This window comes from Falco punctatus (assembly GCF_963210335.1).
Source record: "Falco punctatus genome assembly, chromosome: 15".
Classification (NCBI taxonomy): domain Eukaryota; kingdom Metazoa; phylum Chordata; class Aves; order Falconiformes; family Falconidae; genus Falco; species Falco punctatus.
Window position 1 is genome coordinate 9,461,625 of NC_137595.1, and position 22,470 is coordinate 9,484,094.

At 49.1% G+C, this 22,470-nt stretch overlaps 1 protein-coding gene across 1 annotated transcript in view; it reads left to right on the forward strand.

Annotated features, from left to right (window-relative positions):
• Positions 1-6,552: 6,552 nt before the first annotated feature.
• Positions 6,553-22,470, forward strand: part of HS6ST2 (heparan sulfate 6-O-sulfotransferase 2) — a 143,672-nt gene continuing 127,754 nt past the window's right edge. The window contains exon 1 of the mRNA XM_080366174.1: positions 6,553-14,439. Coding sequence (XP_080222300.1) covers positions 13,259-14,439 — 1,181 coding nt within the window. The 5' untranslated portion in view covers positions 6,553-13,258. The remainder of the gene's footprint in view (positions 14,440-22,470) is intronic.

Sequence of the window (22,470 nt, forward strand, 5' to 3'; positions counted from 1 at the left end):
AAATCTGTGACACATAATAATGCTGTTGAGAGCCTCCAGGCAGCTGTGGGCTGGGTGACGCTGGTATGCGGTCCAGCAGGATGCACGCTGCTGAGGTGTGGGGAGACTTAATTAGCAAGGAGTCTTGCCTGGGATTGCAGGGTTTGAGCCATTTGAATAGTCTAGGTAAGGTCTTTGGGCTTCAACCCATGAGCTGCCAGCACTTGGGGACTGCCTCCACCTGTTGCCCCTGTTCTGGAGGCAGTGAGGTGCTCTTGCTCTTTGCTGTGGCTGTAATACAAGGCAACGCGGATGCTCGTACCCATTAGCAGATGCAGCAGCAGTGACGGACTCTCAGTCACAGTTGGTAGAGCCCCACGGTTTGGCAGGTTCCCAAATCCACTGCAGCGGAGCTGAGTCCTGCTACGAAGGGGTGGTTTAGAAATATGGACCCATAGCATCACTTTATAGCTCCACAGTTTCTGGTCCAGGTCTGCCTCTCCCCATTTCTTGACCCAAAGGAAGTCCTTAGGAAGGTGCTCCAGTAGCACTGAATTGGGAGGGAACTACATGCAGCATCTCCCAGATGATGAGATCTGCTCAGTGTGTTGAAAGCTATCCCAGCCACATTACAGTCACATTATAAAGAAGTCCTGCAGAACATTCAATTACTTACTGCACAATTATAATCATATTTGTGTATCTATAAGTAGGTCACCAGTCTCTTAGGTTAATCAATTATAATGGCATTCACACCGGTTTCTTTTATAAATCACTGGCTTTTAGTGTATCCACTGAGATAATGGAGGAAAACCATCTAATTTTCATCTAACTAGAATGAAATGTGAACATGCATAATTCACTCTTACAAAGTGTCTCTAATGTTCTCTACATCTGTATTTATTTGTGCTGTTTCATGCTGCATATCACTTATGTGGCAAAAAAAAAAAAAAAACAGAGGCTGCTGCACTTAAAACTAAGTGACCCAGAGCAATACAATCTATCTGAGTTTATTTTACGTTGTTCGTCGTGACAGATATTTTAATAACCGGCTTCTGATGACTGATGCATTTATTACAATTGCACAGAAATTTGAGGCCCGACAGCAAGACCGGTATGTTGCAAGAATGTTTGGGAGAATGGTTTTGCCGTGTAAACCAAGCAGTGAAGTGGAGAAGGAGGGCTTTACTCAGGCTGAAGGCTGCGAAGGCTTAGGACGTAGCTGGATGCCACCAAATAGTGATATCTGCAGAGACACTGACACCACAGATGCTTTAATGCCTACCCAAGGTGCGGCTTTCAGACAACTCAGTGGGTGAGATAAATCCTACCTGAATGGTTTCTCTTTTCTGCCCTCTTAACCTGGGTGCCTCAGCACTGCTGTCAGAGATGTGTGGGAGGTCCCTGTGCTGCCCTCAATGGTGGCCTGAGGTAGTCTTTGCTTGGCTAGCTCCAAGGGAGTGGGATGTATGTTGTGAAGTACGGAGCAAGACCTAGACCTGTATTACCAGATCTGGCTGATCCCAGTTTAACTGGAGAAACTGGAGAGGAGACCTGTGGAGATGTTCAGGGGCTTGGGATGCCTGCCCTGCCAGGCTCTGGCTGATGAGCCTGGCGCTAGACTGCTGAAGGGGTGAGTTAGCAGCTACCTGCAGAAATGATGGAGTCGAACCTTTCTTGGTAAAGGCAAATGATGTTATAAGGGGCAAAAGCAGCTTGGGAGGCTCAAACTGGACATCAGGAAAGACTTCTTCCCTGTAAGAGGGATGCATCCTTAGTCATCTGCCAGGATCATGGTATGCTGGGAGGCTTCCACGCCTTGGCTAGACAAACCATGGCTAAGCTCATTTAGTGCTGGTGATCCCCCTGCTTTGGGGGGCAGGTCGCATGAGGGGCTCTGGAGATCCTTTCCCACCAACGTTGCTGTGATCCCATGCTCCAGTGCCCCTGAAAGAATATTCAAGAAGGGTGACACAGTGGGGTGTGAACCCACCCCTTCACAGCAAATGCACCTTGGTTTATGTCTGTCAAGAAAGTACAGGCTGATTCCTCGTCCGCTTAGCGAGAGACACACCTGTACAGGCAGTGGTGGTGGGGAGCTGGAGGGTCTGGCATCAGCAGAGATCATTCCCTGCCATCAGCGTGGCGGTACACTCACTGAAAACAAACTGGACGTCTGAGTGATGCATTGGCTCAGACACCTTGCCTAGGTGCAAACCACAGCTCCCCATCCTGCCCCTCTTAGAGCAAACGTGATGCAAACCAGCTTTAGCTTTCTGTCTGTATGAATGTCTGCCTGAGCATCCCCTTGGCTGCCAGCCTGGAAAATGCCAGTGTTGGAGAGGTGGCAATGCAGGGACTGCATCCTGAACAAAACCAGCGTGCAAATTAAACAGAGAGGGCTGCTGGGACTCACCTTGTGCAGAGTTACTGACTACTCTGGAAATGAATTATTAGCTGGGAAATGGATTCTGCTTAAGTGCTGTCTAGTTTGGAGCTGTGGAGCAATTTTGTGCCGATTTCCAAACAAGATCTGAAAGAGCAGGTGAGCATCTGAGCGCAGCTTTGTGAGATGGCAGCTCCTTGGGTCTTCCCCAGCTTCTAGCGATGCTCTCCGTGTAAATCAGCGCTGCAGGCTTGCTCTGGGCGTGCTGCTCCTCATGGCTCGCTTCCATGGTGTGAGCTCCATGTCCCCACAGACTCCAGTGACTCTGTGCTAGCTAACAGGGCTGCTGCCATACCCTTAATCCCAAAGCAGCTCGTGGAGGGAAGCTGACAACAAAGCTGGGTGGAGATTGCTCTTTTTTTTTTTTTTTTTCTGGTTTTTTTTTTTTTCCCCTTCTTTAACCTTAGTTGCAATCTTCTACTAAAAATCTCCATATTTTCAGAAGAAGCTGCTACCTGGGAAATAAGCAGTGTTTTTGAACCCTCTTGTCAGGGTTTTTGTGTGTGTTTTGCAGAAAAACAAGGATTTTTGTACCTGAATTGGTTTCTGCTTTTCTTATGGAGAAAATAGCAATTTTTATCCGAGGGATGCTTGCTGCATGGAGATGTTTGTTTTCAACAAAAGGTTTCTTGAATTTGTTTGGGTTTTTTTTTTTTTTTTTCTTGAAAATGTTTACTGATAAAAAATATTCCAGCTGCTGTCATTTGGCCAGCTGGAAGGTCTGGCTCATTATTAATGTAATTATTTATTGTTTTGTTTGTGGTAGCAGCAAGAGCCTTCAACCCATCCATGGGCCCATCGGTCTTATGTGCTTTGCAGGTTGCCATGCAGATTTGGTGACCGTGTCCAGGGATGGCGAAGTGCTGGGGCGAATGGCATGGGGATGGCACCCGGTTTGGATGAGCATCCCTCATGCCCTCTCACATGCACGGCGCAGGCTATGGGAAGGTGTGCCAGCCCAGCCCTGTGTTGGCTCTGCCGCTGCTCGGCTCTGCTCCGCAGAAGCGTTTGTGAGGATTTACGTCTGTCGGGCTCCTATTTTAAGAGGGAAATGTGTCAGTAGATCATAAATGTTCTGAGTGATTTACATTCACCCATTCCGGTGCCTTAGCCCCGGGAGTAGATAAATTGTGGTTTAACATTTTATTTACGCTTTCAGGGAATTTAGTGTCTTTGGAAAGCACCGGGTCAATGGTCCCAGAGGGAAGTTGACTCCCAGTGGGATGGATAACCTGTGGGAGGGGCTCTGCCCGTGTCTCAGGTGGCTCCTCCGTCCCGCTCTGCACAGGGCACTGCAGGAGATGTTGAAAAACAACTTCTTCCTTAAATTATCTTATATCTGAATAGATGGTTTTAATTCATTTCTATTTCTATGTGCGTTTGGAAGTCCTACACGTCTGAAATCACAGCAGATGGCACAATAGAGGGTTTAGCTGAGTTTTAGGTATGCAGATGAGTTAAATTAATTAACAGTAATCTCCCTAAAACGAATGGCAGAGTAATACCAGTCTAGTCTATAGAAAGATTCTTTGGGACTTTAATAAAGACCTGGGAGAAATTAATTATGCAGTAACCCACGATTAAGCACATGATATTGGCCAGCTGGTGGGTAGAGTTTGGATCTGCCATTTCCCAAAGAGGATCCTTTGTGTTTGCTACATGGAGTCAGTGTGCACCGATGTTTACAAGGGGTGCCCATAGTCCCCAAAATTCCCATGCAGATCACGGGTGTAATGGCCCACGCTTTGCTAGAGGAAAACTATTATAGCGTAAAGCATGTGGGCTCAGAGGCGGTATAGGTGCAAGGGAAAATTGAATATTTTGTTAAGAACAGATAGTTACCTTATTACCTTATAAGCACCTATCTAAGCTCTGTTCAATTAATGGAACATGATTTAAAGCAAAAAGGATTGGTACCAACCAAACCACTACACTATAAGCTCTTCTAATCATGCAATAAAATAATGTCCACCAGATTAAAATTTTAATTAGTTTAATTTAGAAATAGAAAAAACATTAAATTTCTAGTTCTGGAACATCTAAAATGACCTCAAGGGGGGACAAAAATTGAAAATCAGTTGAGCATTATGCATGTCCTCACATCTGCTGTTTTCTGCAAGACATCAGCAAATCCCAGTAGGTTTAGGCTCCTGGGTTTGCTCACAAGAGGCTGTTTGAGGCGTTCTGGGGGGCTCTGGGTGCAGAGGGCAGTGCACAGGGGTGCCCTTGGTTTTCCCCACCACTCATTCCCAGCCCCAGCTGCCTGTAGTCCCTCTGGCTCCGCTTTTCAAAAGGCGGAAACATGCTGGCTATAACAGGGACTTTTGTTCTTTTTTGGTTTGGTTTTTTTTTTTTTTCTCTTTCCTTTTCCCTATTCATAGATTTAAAAGCCAAAACAGACCATTAAATCCAACTAATCCTACATCCTGCATGACAAAGGCCATCCCACCCATCCCCTAATTCCTCAATACCATAGCTGACCATGACCATGTGATTATATATCCTCCTGTAAATGCACTGAGAGCCTCTGTGTGCTCCAGACACGGCGCAGAACCCCACTGAAAACACCCAGTCTTGATTTAAAGACTTTAAGTGGCTGATGATTTATTGCATCCCTCATGAAACCACTCCAATGCATAATTACACTTACAGTAAAATAAGTCATTGGGCCTGAAAGCATGGGGAGCTGTAACACACAAAGTGCACGGTATACAGTTGTGTTTGGTTATGAGGTAAGGAGTCCAGCAAATCGCTTTTATGTCTTTTCAGGGAAGAAACAAAGACGTTTGAACCATTTGCACAACACAGAAGCTCTCCAGCCCATGTCTTGAAAGGGCTAGAGGTTTGTTGGGGAAGCTCTGAGGAAAAAGGAATAATAAAGAAAGGAGGGTTTTACGATGCAAGGTCGAATAGCAAACTTTTATTGGAGGGGCTTGGTCAGCTCCTAGTCCCATGGGGGAAAGGAGGAGGAATTTGAATGTAGTGATTTTCCCTTTTGGAAGGTCAAAGCCATTCCATACAATTGCAAAGCAGCATAAGAGAAATACACTTATTCCTCTGTCACGGCTGTCAAAAGTGGAGGGGGGGAGGAAGTCCCAAACACTGCATTTCATCAAAGCCCTGAAGGTAAAAATGATCTGCTGGCTTGAAATTTATCTTAATGAGCAAAATCCAGCCAATGGAACAGGGTGCAGATGAAAGTGACAGATGGGATCATTTAAAGTTTGATTCTTTGCATGAAAGAAAATAATATTTTTGATAAGTTATTTTTCTTCTGGTTGTTACAGTGTTCTGCATAATGTCACAGCCTCCCATTGGCAGTCCCCTGTCCCTGGCAGATTAATTTATCCAGAGTCTCTCAAAAATTCAGAGTTAGAGAGAGCTCCTGGAACTCCTCAGCTCACGTAAACCCACAGAGCTGGTTCAACAGCTGGTGACAAGTGGAGATAGTCTCCTTGGCCAAAAGATTTTTGCTAGGTAGGGACTGCAAGCAAAGACACGACAAGAGTTTACAGCCCAATGTGTGCGATAATGTTTCCGTTAATGGAGAGTTATGGTGGCTTGCTCCCAAAAATGTGCAAAGATGCAGATCCACCGGGGAAATGCATTTTGGTGAAAGTCCTGTGGGGCAGAGTGAGTAGTCCTGGGTTGGACGGTCTCAAGGAGAACCTGTCCTGAACCGAGGTTCCTTTGCAGGGATGGCTGCGGCAGATTGCCTTGGGAGCTCCTTCACTAAGGCTGGACTCTGAGTCTGAAGCTGTCCAGGATCAGCTCTCCGAAAATATGAGCAGACATCAATCAGGCAGGTTAGAAGAGAGTATAGAAATGTATCAATTTGTTCCCGAGTATTTTCAGACACAAACAACTGCAAGAATTTACCACTGCTATATAAAAATGCCACTTGGGACCTAGGCAGGTCCGTAAAAGCTCTGTGCAGTTGGAAGATGCATTTCCTTGTAGGAGATCTGCTGAATTTTGATGCTGAGAGGTGCTGTCATACACTCCTTGGACCATATTGTTCTGTGTCGCTTTATCTTTAATAGGGAAAGAGGAGCAGCAGTGGAATCACCCCCATGCGTTCCCCATGCATTAAAATAATAGCTGTCTTTTACTATCTCTTTGCACAGGTAATTTTTGCTACAGTGATCTAGTGCAGGCACAACAGCTGTGTATCAGTGTACACACAACAGCAGTGGAACCTGCCACCCCTGACGCGAACGAAAACATAAACCCACTCTCCTCTGCCCACTTATTTTCTGATTAGATCAGTTAGGAGTTAACAAAGGCTCAAGACAAGGAAGAGGTCATCTTTTAGCTTGTCTTATTTAACCGGTGTTGGACTAGATTTTACAATCTACATGGCAACTGTTTGACTATGCAGCCCTCAGCCTGCAGGATGAAGAGTTTACATCAGCATCAGACGGGTGAGGGGAAGCTGAGGCTGTGGTGTGGCTGCTGCTGGTCCCCAGCCGCCCCTTCGAGGAGCCTGCAGCATCCCAAAGCTACTCCGAAGCATTGAGCAGGAGGCTCGGGTGAGGCCAGTCCATGCTCCTCAGCGGTCGGAGAGATGCTCTTGGCATGGAGCGTGTACCCCTCCCCTACATCCACCTCTCCCGCCCAAGGCAGGGATGGATGCGGCCAGGGGATGCTGACTGCACGTGTGCTCCTTGCCGCACGGCTCTGTGTCAGCTGGGAAGAGAAGAAAGGGACTGCAAGGAATTTCTTCAGATGTATTCCAGCAGCGGATTAAAATAGCTGCTACTATTTTAATCCGGTGAAGTGGCAGCTAAGGCACATGCAGGACTGGCAGCATCTCCCACAAAGCGGGGATTCAAAGAGCAGCCTGTGCCTTTAGTCATGCAAATGCAGGGCTGGCCCAGAGCGCCCTGGAGAGCCTGGCCCCAGGCCAAGTTACCCAAGGGCTAGAATTTAGGATCAGGAGGTATAAATTCATACTGCCCTGGGTTTCGGGTTTCTTTAGTTATTGCAAAGTGTTGTAATGCTCTGAACCCTAAGTGTTTTGGGGAAACACCAAGAGTGTGTTCGATATTCTTTATTTACATCCAGGCCAGCTGGGGCTTGTCTACTGAATTCTGCTGTGGTGACATTTAGGTTTTAAATGTTGATTTTTTTGTTCTCTTATTCCAGAAGTTTCAGTGTAATATAACACAAACATTCTGTTTTCCTCTGGGCTTGTGGTGGTGGAGGAGGGGGCTGCGGGGAAAGGTGAGCTTTTTCTTCTTTAGGAGTCCTTTTACACATAACTGGAAAGTGAAGCCCTTGCTTTGCCCTCGTTTTTGTTTTGTGGGGGGATGTTTGCTGTAGGCCTTTTGCAACTGGCAGAACTAGATTTGAAATAAAGGAGAAAAAATTTATCTTCACGTCTTCAGAAACTAAATTATTTATTTGCTATCCCTGGTAAATCTGCTTTTGTGAAATCTCACTGTGAAACTAACGTTTCTTTGTTTCACTGGATTTACCGGATCACTCCCTGAAGATTCATCAGCCCTGCTGCTCAGGAGGCTCCAGAAAGAAGCTTGCCTCAAAGCTTCCTGTTTTTTTATTATTTGGTGATGCTTGGGGTTATTTCTGCTTCGCCTTCATTTATTCTTTCATTCATTTTACAAATTAGGTAATTGCATTAACTTATCTGTGCAAATTTAAGACCTCTTCCTGCATTTTTTTTCCTGCATCTGATCCCCTCTCACACAGGTTAATCCCACAAGACAGTGTTGCCTGAATTCAGCATCAATTTCAATAAGCAAATATTTATACAGCATTCGAGATGCAGTCAGTACACAGAATAACACCAAATTAAGTTAAATCGATATTAACTACTCCAGGACTGAAGAGTGTCCAGGCAAAAGGGTGGCACCAGTTTAACTAAATCTATTTCAAAACCAGTGTAATTAAACTGGAATAATTTCACTGTGAAGGGCAGATTTCACCTTTCAGATTTCTTGAATGCCTTTGAACCAAATCCCACTGTATTTACCCCACACATGGCTACCTGTTGAGACAGCATTAGACAATACTGCGTTTTTTCCCCGCAGTTTCTTTCAGGGCTACGTGAAGCAGTTTTCCCTTAGTTTTATGAAGATGCAACAAATATTTCTATGAGACCTTTAACAGCCCTTCTCTCTGGCGTGAAACCGCTGCTGAAGAACACTCTACAGTATCTGAGTTAGTCTCTTACCTACCTTAATCAGGAAAATGCTGCAGGTTTTGTTCTAAAGTAGGTCAGATGCACCACACTTGCATTATACATCTTGGAAGTGGGACAAAAACTGTCCCTTGGACCATATGGCCTGCAGCCCTGGGTTTTGCTGGCTCACACCCCTTCTAATTCCTCCTAATCTGCTCCTAAGTACCTCCAAACGGGTGCTTCGCACACCTCTCCAGTAATCTCTTTCAATGCCTGGTTGCTCTTTGGATCTAAAGCCAGATGGTATTAATATACCCATTGCTGTAATTATTCAGACAAGCAAACAGTGGCAGGAGCAGTCCCAACTTCTCGCTTTTCCCACTGATTCAGAGGCATACTTGAAAGAGCCCTTTCATCCCCATGGATCCTGTTCCCTGGAGTTGTCCCAGGCTGTCCTCATCAAAAGGGAATTTGATGTTTCAGCAGTTTCTTAGCCAATTTCATGCTGGGATAAGAATCAGTGGTGATGGGACAGTATCATTTATTCACTCTGACTGTTGCCCAGAAGCTTGGTACATGTCCAGATGCCAGCCCCACACTGGATCCTCCTACAAAACCTTTCACAGGACCGAGATCTATGTGTGAAATGGAAATACTGCTGATATCTTGTAACTTGAAAGCTAGCCTGCCTTTTGTCTGGCTCCAGCTGATGGTGCAAATCCAAGATGTGCTGTACTGAACAGCCTGGATGGATGGTTTCCGATGCCGAGTGTCGGGAAGGAGGTACTTCCGAAAGCTTCCTGCCCCCAGCAAGTACTGTGCAAATACCTCCCACCAAGTCCATCTTCCCGTGTGTGATTTCTACAGTTTATTTAGCGATCAGCCAGCAGCAAAGTGAAACTGTAAGGGATTATCTTGCAAGGCTGGGTCCCTTGAGTTTCCAGGTCTTTGGCTCAAGCTTTTAACGGCTGCCCAGTTTCCCACACACCCAAAGAGCTTTGGGCAGTGTTTGTATTCAGGAAGGCAAGATGTGTAAGTGGAGATAACCGCTAGGTGAGTTCAATAGCTGGAAAAATAAGTGCTTTTGGACACCTCCGGCTCTTCAAATCCATCGGCATGGTCCAGAGCGAGATGTTCCATTCACATCAAGTGTGCTTGGTTTTAGAAATGAGTGGCGGTGACGCCATAGTGACAAGAAGCAAGGCTTTGTTGCCCACATTACAAAGAATATGCAAACTTATATTATTCCTTTGATTAGCTGCTCTCTGATATGTCAAGTCCATGAATAATCAAGCCTCATTTTCTAATTAGTTTTACTCATCACCCCGCTGCTCCATGCCTTTGCTCATTTGCATACACTTTTACTGGAGAAGAGCCTTATTCTGTGAGGTGCTAGGAGAGCTTCAGTCCCTCTCCCACCACAGCATTCTTTGGTCCTTTTCTGGCCATTTCCTTGCTCTTGGTCCTGCTTCTCCTCCCATGCAATGACCATCTTGTTGCTCTGTGCTTTTCCACTCTTTCTAAGCCTTGTTTCCTCAGGGAACAGAGTGGTGTCTTCATACTGTCTGTCTCCCAGTGGTATCTTTTGACTCCATAATCCAGCTTTACCCTGACTCAACAGAGAAGTAAAACTATCAATGTACTGGGTTTGTGTACATCTTACGGAAGTGGTGGGGGGAGAAGTCCTTCTGGGGCAGTGGAGGATAAGGCTGAAGCATCTGCTCCATCACTTTGAGGTCCCATGATGGGAATAGTGGTTTTGATTGCCCCAGCTGCAAACCTGTTCAGCCATCAGCTGCTCCAGCTGAGAGAGACAAATCCATAAAAGAAAGCTGCAGCAGTTGGGCTGGTGACGATTATGTTTGTTATTTTAATAAATATGCTATTTTCATGGCACAACAGGCTTTTCTGCAGTTAATTCATTTATCTTCTCCCCCTTCCTGCACAGGTACTATAAGAAGAATCACATTACAAGGAGATACAGCAAAGCAGAGTTAATGGCTCGTTTGCATTTCTTTTAATCAAGTTATTCTAATTGTGCCATTGTGCAAATATGGTTTCCCCTCTAATTTGAAAAAGACCTTGTCCTCCCAATAGCTGTGGATGCCCCAGCAGCCAGGGTTACCCCAGCCCTGCCTCTCTGCCCAGGGGGGGTCGCAGCTGCCTGCACCCCTGCCCATACGTCTGAGGAGCAGCAGATGCTGGGAGCATTCAACTCTGGTTGAACTGACATGAAACCTCAGTCCTTTCAGTAAGCTGGAGGTGTTAATGCCTAATAAAGCTCAGTTTTACACACCAACAGCCCACTTACCTCAAAGCTAATGTGTGTTTTCTTTTTGTTAGGGCCAAGCAGTCACAATTTGCCAGGCAAACGCAGAGGTGAAATTCAGATGCTGTGCAAAAAAAGGGTCTTCAGAAAATATAAAGGGCTGTGATGATCAGTCCCACATGAAGAGCTAACAATAAAAAGAGTTTCCTAAAGCTGCAAAGATCAATTTAGGGCTTGAGGCACAAGGCGCTATATTGATCTGTCTCTGGGCAAATACCTGGTGCCTTTGCACACAAACCCCCACCTTTCTGAGCGTGTCTGTGGGTAAATAAGGGGGGGTCAGCCCAAGAGAAGATCCTGCACCAGCTCAGCTGGACCCTGCTGTTGCATGTGCAGTAGCAGGAAGGGGCTGGGGCTGGGGGGGCGGCTGCTGGCAGGGCAGGGGGCAGATGGGACCAGCCGGCAGGAGGGGATGCTCATAGGTGGGAGAGAAGAGGAGCAGTGGCTATATCCATGTGCTCATTCAGGCACAGCCATGCACACACACATGGAGGTGGGGGGTTCCCCTGTGCCAGCAGAGAAGGGTGGTGTGTGGGGGACGAGGATAGCGACTGTGTTTTTGGGGTCTGTGGGGATACCGCGTGCTGGGAAGAAGGCAGAGATATTTTTTCCGAGCATTTTGTATCTGTTTCTCAGTGCTCAGCATTTTTGCTTTGACCTCTTAACTTACACTAGCTGCCGTGCCAGCCATCAAAACTTGCCCATGCTGTAAAACCTTAACAGCTCTGTTCTGTCCTACTTTTATCTCGTTCGGGGCGATTTTCATTTCTTTAGTGCCTAAGCAAATGTTTTGTGTCCCTGGATCAAAGCTAGGGAGCATCATTTACATACTGTGGGTGAGAAGGCAGCAGACTGGAGACCATCACTCATCAGTGAAAGGATGATCATTGTTTGTTTAGCCCATTCCAAAATAATGGCTCTGCTGGGAACGCCAACCCAGTATGCATCATATCTTTTATAGTATATATTAATTTAGTGCAGACATTAGGCCATCATTATTCTCTCCTTTTAATTCTCATGTATTAGCATTCAGGATCGGTTTTAACCCAGCACACGTCTTTGTTATTTCATAATGTAAAATAAATAAAGCTGGAGGCAAACGTATTTTTTTTCATATAAATGACTGTGAGAGAGTGATAGATATAAAGCACAGAAACATCTTTATAATTTTAAGGCTTGAATTTCAGAACACAGCATTTTCATTAAATGATGCAATCCATTCATTTTGGAGATACAGATACAAACAGAAGCAAATTAACTCAGTAGTTCTCATGCCTAGAATCTTTGTGATAAAATTGCCTACTATTGTGAGTGTAAATGTTTTCAAAATACTAGGGACAACTGAAAAAAAAATAGGAAAGACAGGATAGGTTGCTCAAGGATGAAAACCATAAAGACATCCCCTCCAAACACCACGTACCTGGTGAAATTACTTAAAGTGAATTGCTGTGAGAGGAGGAGAAAGGAGGCAGGCCATTTTTTTTCTCTTTTTATGATGGATAAAGGTCTGCGAGAGTGTTTTCAAATTATTTTCTTTGCTGTCGGCTGTGCATATTAAAAAATTCAGCTCTTGTCTGATGGGCCAGGCAAAGGAAGAGGGGCATCACAAGCAACAGGAGAGCGCAAGCCGAGGTGTTGGGGGGCCCTGCTCCCTCCACCAGCTCGGGAGGGGAAGGAGAAGCTCGGGCATTCCCAACCCTGCCTGAAAATCATGGATTAGGAAGAGGGAAGGAGCATGGTGAGATGCAGCACCTCTGTGTAACGCCTGTAGCTGAGCCCACCAGTTAAACCCTGGAGCACATCGGTTAAACTTGGGGATGGCCATACCGCAGGTCCTGCCCCAGCTGCTTTTCCTTGGAAGGACGGGCGGCCACCTGGGATGGGAGGAGAACCCCCTTTAGCCAAACCCCTCATTTTTTAGCGGCTTTTGCTAAGCCACTTGCAAGGCTGCGGTTTTCCCAGGCGTGTATTGTCACGGCATCAGCTGCACCCAAGGGGGCAGGGAAAGCCCCGGGCCCAGTGGCTGTCCGGTGCTGTGCCCCTGGCCCTGCCGGGGGGCGCGCGGGGGTGGGGGGAGGGGGGTGGCTCAGCAGCTTCGCAGCACCGGGGCGGCTGCGGGTGCGCTCCCACCCGCCCGGCCTCACCGGTAACGTGCCAGGAGCTGGAGGGCGAAACATAATTTGCATATAAATATACAAAGGACTTTACTCAGAGATAAACCCGCCGAGTCCTCGTTATTGTTGTTTTATTTACAGCCCGCTCTCATTGTGCGAAGGGGTTCCCAAATGTGCTGGCAGGGGGCGCGGGTCTGGTTGCTACTGATGAGTCGAAACCCCTCGGGGCGTCAACAAAACAGCCAATGCCCCCCACCCCCCGCCAAACCCTGAGGGCTGGTGTGTGGGGTGGGGGTACGCAGCGGTCGGGGGGCAGCGGGACAGCGATGGAGCCGGGCGGCGGCCGGCCGGGACGGGGGCACAGCGGCGCGCCGCTGCCGCTCCGCCGGGGGCTCCCTGCCGGGCAGCGGCCCCAGCCCCTTGCCGAGGGTCGCTCTGGCGGGCCGGGATCGGCGGTGGGGCCCTGCAGGCACTTCAGAGGGTGCGGTGACTCCGCAGCCTGCCGCGCAGAGCGCACGGTGCGCCCCGGGACCGGGACCCGAGCACGGCGTGCCCGGTGCCTGGCCACGGCCGGAGCGCGGCTCAGCACCGTGCACCCCGCGGCGCAGAGCGCTGCGCAACGGCCCCGCTCCGTGCCCGGTCTCGGCCCGGGTCCCGGTCCCGGTGCGGCGGTGCCGGAGGAGCCAGGGCGGGGGCGGGGGCGGTGGAGGGGGCGTGGCCCGACGAGGAGGCGTGGCCCAAGCGGGGCGGGGCGAGGGCGCGCGGAGGGGCGGCGGCGCGGGGGCTGCCGGGAAGGGCCGTCGGCGGCGGCGGGGCGATGGCGGCGGCGCGCGGCCGGGGCGGCCCCCCGCGGTGGCGACGGCTGCTGCGGCGGCTGTGAGCGGCGGCGGCGATGCGCGGCGCTCCCGGCGACGATGGAGGACCGGTCCCACAAGGTGCTGCTGGCGCTGGTGATGCTCTTCCTCTTCGCCGTGATCGTGCTGCAGTACGTCTGCCCCGGCACCGAGTGCCAGCTACTGCGGCTCCGCGCCCTCAGCCCCGCCGCCGCCGCCGACCCGTACCGGGCGGAGGACGAGACGCCGGCGCGTTTCGTTCCCCGTTTCAATTTCTCCGCTGGCGACTTGCTGCGGCGGGTGGACTTCAACATCAAGGGGGACGACCTGATCGTCTTCCTGCACATCCAGAAGACGGGCGGCACCACCTTCGGCCGGCACCTGGTCCGCAACATCCAGCTGGAGCAGCCCTGCGAGTGCCGCGCCGGGCAGAAGAAGTGCACCTGCCACCGGCCGGGCAAGCGGGAGACCTGGCTCTTCTCCCGCTTCTCCACCGGCTGGAGCTGCGGGCTGCACGCCGACTGGACCGAGCTCACCAACTGCGTGCCCTCCGTGGTGGACAGCAAGAAGGAGGTGCGGCTCCGGCCCTCCAGGTGAGGCCGTGCGGGGACCGCGGGCCTTCCCCGAGGGGCTTCCCGTAGTCTCCCCTCTCCCTGGGGCTCGCAGGGCGCCGGTGCGGCGGCGGCGGCGGGATGGATGGAGCGGCTGGGAGCAGCCGTGGCGGGGATGCTGCTGCGGGGGGGGGCGGGGGAGCGGGCTCGGTCGGTACCGAGCACCCCGGCACGGAGCAGGCTGCAAACCGGCGTGCAGCGGGGGCTCCGGGGGCAAACCAAGCCCGGCCCCCGCTCTGCTGGGGGTGAAGTGTTGGGAGCCGTGTCCCAGCGGCTGTCGCGATTGTAACTGCCGGCGGGGAGCCCCCGGAGTTACGGAGCCAGGTCCTTAGCAGCAGCGAGCACCGTGCACGGTGACACACGGCAGGCCTGGCGGCCCGGGGACCGCTCGGAGACCCCCCGGGGCGGCTCTTTGGCGGTGGCACAGGGGCGAGGGTCCTCTGGCTGCCTGCCACCTTCTCCCGGAGCTTTTCCAGCTCTGGTAACCCACCGCCTAGCACTGAGCTCCCCGGGTACACACACCGTAGCTCCTTCGTACTCCAGGAATTAACCTTGGATTTGGGAGCGTTCCTGAGCCGCTGAGTCTTGTTACATCTGAAGTTTAGCTTATGTGGATGGTGGCCGTGCAAAGGAAAGGTTACTCTTAGGATGGAATTACCCGCAAAGCTTGGCATTCTCCTTCAGCTCTAACCTTGTTTATTTTGTGTTTGCATTTTGAATTTTAGTGGCGCTGCGCTTGGCGTCCCTGCGCCCTCCTTTGAAGTCGCTAACCTCACCTGGGTATAGCTGGGTGGTGGCCTGAGTGCTGCCCCAGCCTTGCAAGAGCCCAGGTGGCTTCTCCTGAGCAGCAAGGACCTGCTTCCTGTGCTCCTGGAGCTGGTTGATGACAGCCTACCTTCAGTTGTAACAGCCCGAGTAGCTTGTCCGCGGCTGTGCACACAGCTGTACCTTGTAGCAGAACAGCTTAGGGTTTTAGTGTCTTTTCACATTGCTTCACTGGGAAATTAGAAGCTAGGGTATCGCTTCTATTGCGCTGTTAGACTGATGGCAGGTCCCTTTACAATGAGGGTACTGTTATATATCATGCTCTCTGAAGTCAAGTCTAAGCACAGATTCACTTGGAATAGAAAGCAATTTCTTTCTAGAATTCCTTTTATATAGTGTGACACTACACTGCCATCTAGTAGAAAAATGGTTAGCGTCATTATCTTCCTGTACCCAAGAAGCAGCTCTTTATGAGACTTGGCTATTGTGATTCCTGCTCTTTTGTTTTCCCTGCTGCTTTAAAATTTAATTGTCTCGTTTTGGTGACATCCGATTTGCAAACATCAAGAACCAATTCCTTGCCCTCTGGGTCTATTAGCTTCCCGGTTTCAGGCTGCTGAGCCTTGCAAGCAACGTAGTTTATTTTACCTGTCCTGTAAATATGTTTTTTGTCAGCAGAAATGGAAATTGCATAATGTGCGCTCTCTTGCTGAACAGCTTCCAGTGATCTTCCTCTCTCTATCCCCAGAGATGGGCCTGGCCTGCAGAGCTGTAGCTGTGGGGCAGAGACAGGTCTGTTGGTGCTTGGGCTTAGTTGTGCCCTCCAGGAAAACAGGAGACTCCTTGTGCTGAACCCACCACCTTAGGCAGAAGGGAACAGCAGGCTTGGAGAGCTGAGTTCTTGTCTGTAGCTTCTGGCTTTGGGTTTTTTGTTTGTGGTTTCTTTTTTTTTTTTTTTTTTTTTTTGGGGGGGGGGGGGCAGGGGTTTGGTTGGTTTTGTGAAATTTTTTTTTTTTTTTTTTTTTTTTTTTTTTTTTTTCCCCCCTGTTGGATTACCAAACATGCTTTTCTGAGTCGAAACAGAAGCATTGTGTGTACCTGCCCGGGAGTTCAGAGGGATGGATCCTTGTCCAGCAAATGATGTACATCATCGTAGCTGACTTCAGAGAGGTCGCTAGGACTCGTGACTTGAGATTGAAGCCAGGAGAGAGGGAGGAAAATGAAGCTGTGATGATTTTGCGTTAGGTAGAGGTTTACTCTCTCAAAGGCTTTGAAACGATGTTACATCTTTAATAAACTAATGACACAGCTTGCTTAATAGCTGCAGTTATTCTCCCCAATAATGTCTTGACAAGCAATTATTTGGACTGCAATTTCTAAATGTTTAAAAATACAGGAGAAGATCTTAAATGAACAGTAGTCCCTTCAAGTCTTCCTGCCCATTGCAATACCTTGTCTTTAATTTTATTTTGTGTTCTTGATTTAGCAACATTCAGCTGACAACTAGTTAATTAGCACCTATTCCTTGTGCCAGTAACAGACGCTAATATAAGCACTTTCTGGACAGAAGATAGCTGCTTGCGGGGCAGCAGTGGGTGTGGGATGAGGATGTCTGAGCAGAGGAGCCTTGCTGGCTGTGAGCGGGCCTGGCCTGGCTGTTCCTGCACCCGGGTTTTGGGGGGGAGGCCTGAGGGTCCTGGGTGGCGTGTGCTGGGTTAATGCTGGTGGGAGGGAGGGGGCAGCACAGCCCTGCGGTGCAAATCCTGAGAGAAGGGGGAGCAACTTGGAGGAGTGCAAGGTCTGTTTGGGGAGCATCATCAGGGGAGGAGCAGAGGACGATTTCAAGGGGAGCTTGGCTTGACAGGGGTGGGAATTCCTGCGTTTGTAAGTGAGGTGATTAAAAAGTGAGACCTGCTCTAAGGGTGATTTGAACTGCTTGGCAGCTGCGTAATGCAATCTGTAGTTACTATCTTGGGGCTGTGTAGCCTTGTCTGGGAATAGCCAAGTGAGTGGTGGTTGTTCCAGCAAACTTTGTAGCTCGCACCTGTGTGTGATTACTTTGCACAGAGGTTTGCTGTGTGGGGAGTCTCCTTGTCAGATTGCTGGTTAGGGGAGCCGTTCTGTAGGGGCCTTTTGTTGAAAAGTTGAGCCTTCGTTAGTCTGGAGGGTACCCTGTCCTGGACCTTGCAACGCTCAGCACTAGGTACAGAGCATCACCATGATATAGGGCCCAACGGGATCGGCCTGGAGGGTGATTCCATGAAGAACCTTGTTGCCTGCAGCAATCATCCTCCAGCCTCTGCTTTTAATCCCATCACTAGTCTGCCTTTGTTTTCCCTGGCAATTGCAGGCTTAGAGGGCAGATACCTGTCCTGGAGCAGCAGAAATACTCAGGAAGGCTGCTGTAATATTTTTTTTGTTTTGTTTTGGACTTAACACAATGGTGCTTTCCTGTCTATGAGCGTATAGTTTCCCAAAACTTGCTTTCCTTGGTAGCAGCGGCTTGTGCTGCTTAATAAGTAGTAAGTAGCTAAATAGATCTCCCTCTACTCCTTTGGTCCTTCCTTCTCCTAGAGGAACATGAATCTGTAGGTGTGGGGAGAGGGATTTTTTTAATATGTTTTTTCCCCTCCTTGGGTCCCATTGGGGTACATATTCTCTATGCCCCCATTCTTGCTTGTCTCCTGTTCCATCAGCGCCGCTCACCCCTGTGGCATCTGGAAATCTCAGGAGAGAGAAGGGGGAAGGTGCGGGCACAGTTGATGCTTTGAGTGCTCTGGATTTGCTGCTTGGGAAGTTGGTGAAATGGGCTGATGGTGGTGGCAGAAAGGAGGGGTTTGTCTCAGCCACTTGGCATCAGTGGTGAGAAAGGAGAAAAGTGCTTTTTCCTAGTCATGAGTGACTGACTTGGGTCACTTGATTGATTGTGGAAGCCTCAAAGCTTTTGGCACACTGAACAGAGGCAGCATCCAAAGTAACTGTGCGTGAGAGCATCTCAGAACTGAAATTTCACTTGGCTGTGGCTAATTATTATGGGGAGTATCTACTGAACTTGTCTATAGCAATAAATCCAATGGCACTGTTGCAAGAAACAAAAGGCCTTGGGGTTAGACTGGAAAATGTAATGAGACATGGGAGCAAGTACAGATACCTACATTCTTAAGTGGTGTCATGGCTGTGGGTAAAGGTTGGGCTGTATTTGGTGGCTTTCCTGGCTAGTGTTGCAGGAGAGAGGTGCTCTCCACTGAGAGGAGAACAACCTTGCAGAACTGCCTCTGGAGCCAAAAGGTCTGAGATTAGAAGAAATTTTATGCTGCTGGTACAAGCTTGTTGAACCAGGACCAGGGATGGTGCCTACTGGCTTTTCGGAGGCCTGATGCTGACACCACGTTGTTGTGATGTGGGCCCCTGGTGATGCGTGGGGGTTCTTGTCATGTCTCTACATGTTAGTTACTTTTCCAGGTTAAGTCTTGTGAAAAATCTTAAGAAAAGATGCATTAAGACGTTTCCCAGCAAACTGGAAGTGTTTGCAGTGTGTGGCTCTGTTGACTGAACAGATTAATCCTCATGCTCTTGGAAACGTGTTGGGATTTGCATCTGTTAAGTCTCATCGGCTCTGTGATGTGATGTACGGGGCCTGGCTGAGATGGAGTTAATTTTCCCCCTAGCAGCCCCCGTGGTGCTGTGCTTGTGGCAGCCTGGGAGGTGCTGGTGACACACCGGGGCTTTGGCTAAGCTGAGCAGCGCCCGCACAGCACCAGGGCTGCTCTCCAACCTCCCCCCACCCCTCAGCATCAGGCTGGGGGTGGGCAAGGTCTTGGGAGGGACGCAGCCAGGACAGCTGACCCAAATGGACCAAAGGGATACTCCATGCCATATGATGTCTGCTCGGCAAGGAAGGCTATGAAAAAGCCGGGGGCATGTGGCACTTGTTACGACATACATCTTCTGGAGCAACCACTGTGTGTGCTGAAGGCCCACTTCCCAGGAAGTGGCTGGATGTCACCTGCTGATGGGAAGTAGAGAACAAATCTTTTGCTTTCGTTTGCTTCCACATGTGGCCTTTGCTTTTGCTTTATAAAACTGCCTTTACCTTGACCCATGAGGGTTTTTTTTTCCATCTTGTTTTCTGCCCCGCTATCCTGCTGGGGAGTGGAGTGAGAGAGCGGCTTGGTGGGCACCTGGCATCTGACCAAGGTCAACCCACCGCCTTGGCGTGCCCGAGTGCTCGGGCAGCTGGCAGAGCCCTGGGAAGAAGGCGGCTTTGCTGGAGCAAGCATTGCCATCAGCCCTGGTGTGAGCTCAGATCCTCCTGCAGCAGGCTGGGCCCTGCATATGGGTTTTCCCAGTAAGCTGCTCCTGTGTGGAGTGGGGGGAAAAAAAATTATACCACTGCCAGGGAGAGAAAAATCACTTGGGGGGGGGGGTTGCTTCTTAGCACTTGGGGGGGGATTTGCTCCTTAGGGACAAGCCTACGCAACAGCTGCTACTGGAACAGCAGAAAGGATGTATAGCAGTGCAAAGGGACAAGCTCCATTGTTTCACCTGTAGTAGCAGAGTTTGGGGAATAGTTAAGCCCCATAAACTGGCACTGAGCCCCTTGTAGGTGGGTGAGGTGCTGCAGGGTCCCCTGGTGCCCCAGGGCCTGGGGTGGGTTCTAGAGGCTGCGGCAGGAGGTGGACCATCAGAAGCTTCTGGGTGCTGTTGGAGCAGACACCGTTTCTGAGGATGGAGACCCCAGCGCTGCCGCTTTGGGGGTGAAGCCTGGCTGCGGGGGCTGCTCGGGGACAGAAGGGGACCAGCACGGCTGAGCTGGAGGCTGTGAGTGAGCAGATGGGGTGACCTGCTGTAACTTGGGTCCTGGCCAGAGCGCCGGGAGGGTGCCTGCTTGCCCTTGAAATACGCATCGCTGAAACTCTTTGGGAAAAACTCTGCAAAATTTTTAATAAAGTAAAAAAAAAAAAAAAAGTTAACAGAGTGTTAGCAGAGATGCTGCCAGGCCCAAGCGAGTCAGTGCTGCTTCATTTATCAGGGGGATTTCCTAACGACCCTGCTCGTTTCAGTGTGGTGGCTGCAGGTTGAGATATGTGGTGGATGTTCCCTCCGCACCTCTGAACATGTGTCTGCAGCAGCTGAATTTCCCCGCCTCGCACCTGGTGGGACCCAAGCTGGGGCTGGACTGGGCTGTTGGAAGCAGCAGACCAGCCTGCGGAGCAAAAATGGGGCTTTGAGGGAAAGGGCAGGGGATTATTGTCCTAAGTGCAAGTGGTTCCTTGACCTAACCCCATCACAGGGCCTGACCTTGAAAGTCTTGGTTATAAACTTAGGTTTATGGGGTTGTTTTCAAGCTTGAACTGTAGGACTTGTAAAGCTCTCTAAATTGATATCGCTGGTTTTGCAGATAAAGTGTTAGACTTCTTAATGGGATTAAAAAAAAAAAAATTCCATATTGGGTTTCTTCAGTTCTCCTCTTAAGTCTTTTAACAAAGTGTAAATTGATTTTTAGTTATCTAAAAGTATATACTGCCTTTTATTTTTTAATTTGGATAATTTTTTTTGGGGGGGGGATGTTAATTGTTGCAAAAATAAACAATTTTTGCTTAAACATATAAACAGATACTACAAAAAATAAACAGAAGAAACGAAGCACAGGTGTTACTCCTTGCACTGTTTATTCCATTTGTTATCAGAGTTGGTCCTCCCTAAAGAAGAGAGTGGGAATATGAACACCGTGGCATGCTGCTGTTTTACTAAGACATGTTACTTTTCAAGAAAAAGATGCATTTCTGCTAATTTTTCTGGGAATTTGTAAATTTAAAAATGGAACTATAAATATATGCTTCGACTCTATTAACATAGACACAGGTTGTGCCTCGTGATCCCTCTTAATAACTTTATAACTTTTAATAAAGGTGACCAAAGGCACCTGGAAGTTAAGCATCACCAATAGGTTATTTATTTTTACTAAAGGACAGATTTTTAAGTTTAACAAGTTGAGCATCAGTTCTGAGGTGTATTAACTGAGATTAATTTGTGTCTCATTTATTTAATCTGAATTGTCAGGAATCATGTTCTCTACTGATGTAAATGTCGGCAAAAAGGACTTATTAGTAGATTTGATTGCTTTTTAAATTTAACTAGCAGAGATGCACTGGCATGCCTAAGAGAATTGGTCTGTTTCTTGTGAGCAGTTCAGTGCCTAATGAATCACTTCAATGTACTTTTCTGAAGGAAAGCAGAGCAATTTAAATGTGCAATGCATTGATTTACCGCAAATGGATTAGGCCTCTGTGTGCAATCTTTTGCATTAATTTACTTTCTCCACAACTGTAATAATAAAGGCAGTGTTTCTGTACGGCGTCAGCCCAATTTAGCTCATGTAACTTGCTAGAAAGCAAAATAATTAATATGTGGCCGCAAATGGGATGCGGGGATGGATCTTTCTGAGAGGATGCGGGTCTGGGGAAGTGCGGCCGAGTTCAGGATGCCCCTGGGAGCTGTGCCGAGGGTGGGATGCTGGGCTGGAGCCCACCCTGGCCGGACCCGGTGGGAGGCTGTCTGCATGGCCTGCCTGGCCCCCCAGCCTTGAGTGCCACGTAGGAGAGGGTTGTGTCTCAGGTACTGATGATTTCTTGACTTTATTGGGGGCAGGGAGGCAGGGGAGAAGTATTTGTAATTTGATGCACCTTTAAGAGATTTTTTTTTTTTTGATGTGGCCAGGTTTGTTTTTTAAAATGATTCAGGAAACGGGACAAAAATACTTAACTCCAGCAGATGTGAGCGTGTTTTATTGCTGTAGTAACTTTTTAGTCCACTCTCCCCCTCCCTGTAGCATCCGATCTGGGAGCTCTGGGCAGCTGGTGGCCAGGCTGCAAAACTCTGGGTAATTCCTTATTTAACCACTTAGCTGCAGAAATGGCGGCTGGGCTTTGTTTCACTCTGCGGGGATTGCTGTGGCCGAGCAGCCCTCGTGACTCTCAGCCTTTTTTTTGGAATTACGCTTGTAGGCTTCTTACATACTTGCGAGGATTAATTTCCCCTCCCCTTCTCAGTCGGCTAATTCCCATGGCTGGGCAGCTGCCTGCCCAGATGCAAACCTGCAGGGAAGCAAAGCGGTGGAGCATCCCCAGCTGCTGCCTTCCTCCCTTGGGAACCGGGTCCCCAGCTCCCAGTTTGCGGTTGGGATGCTCGCCCGAGCAGCGCCTGTCGGAGCGTGCAGCATCTCGGATGGAAGCAAAGCCGACCAGG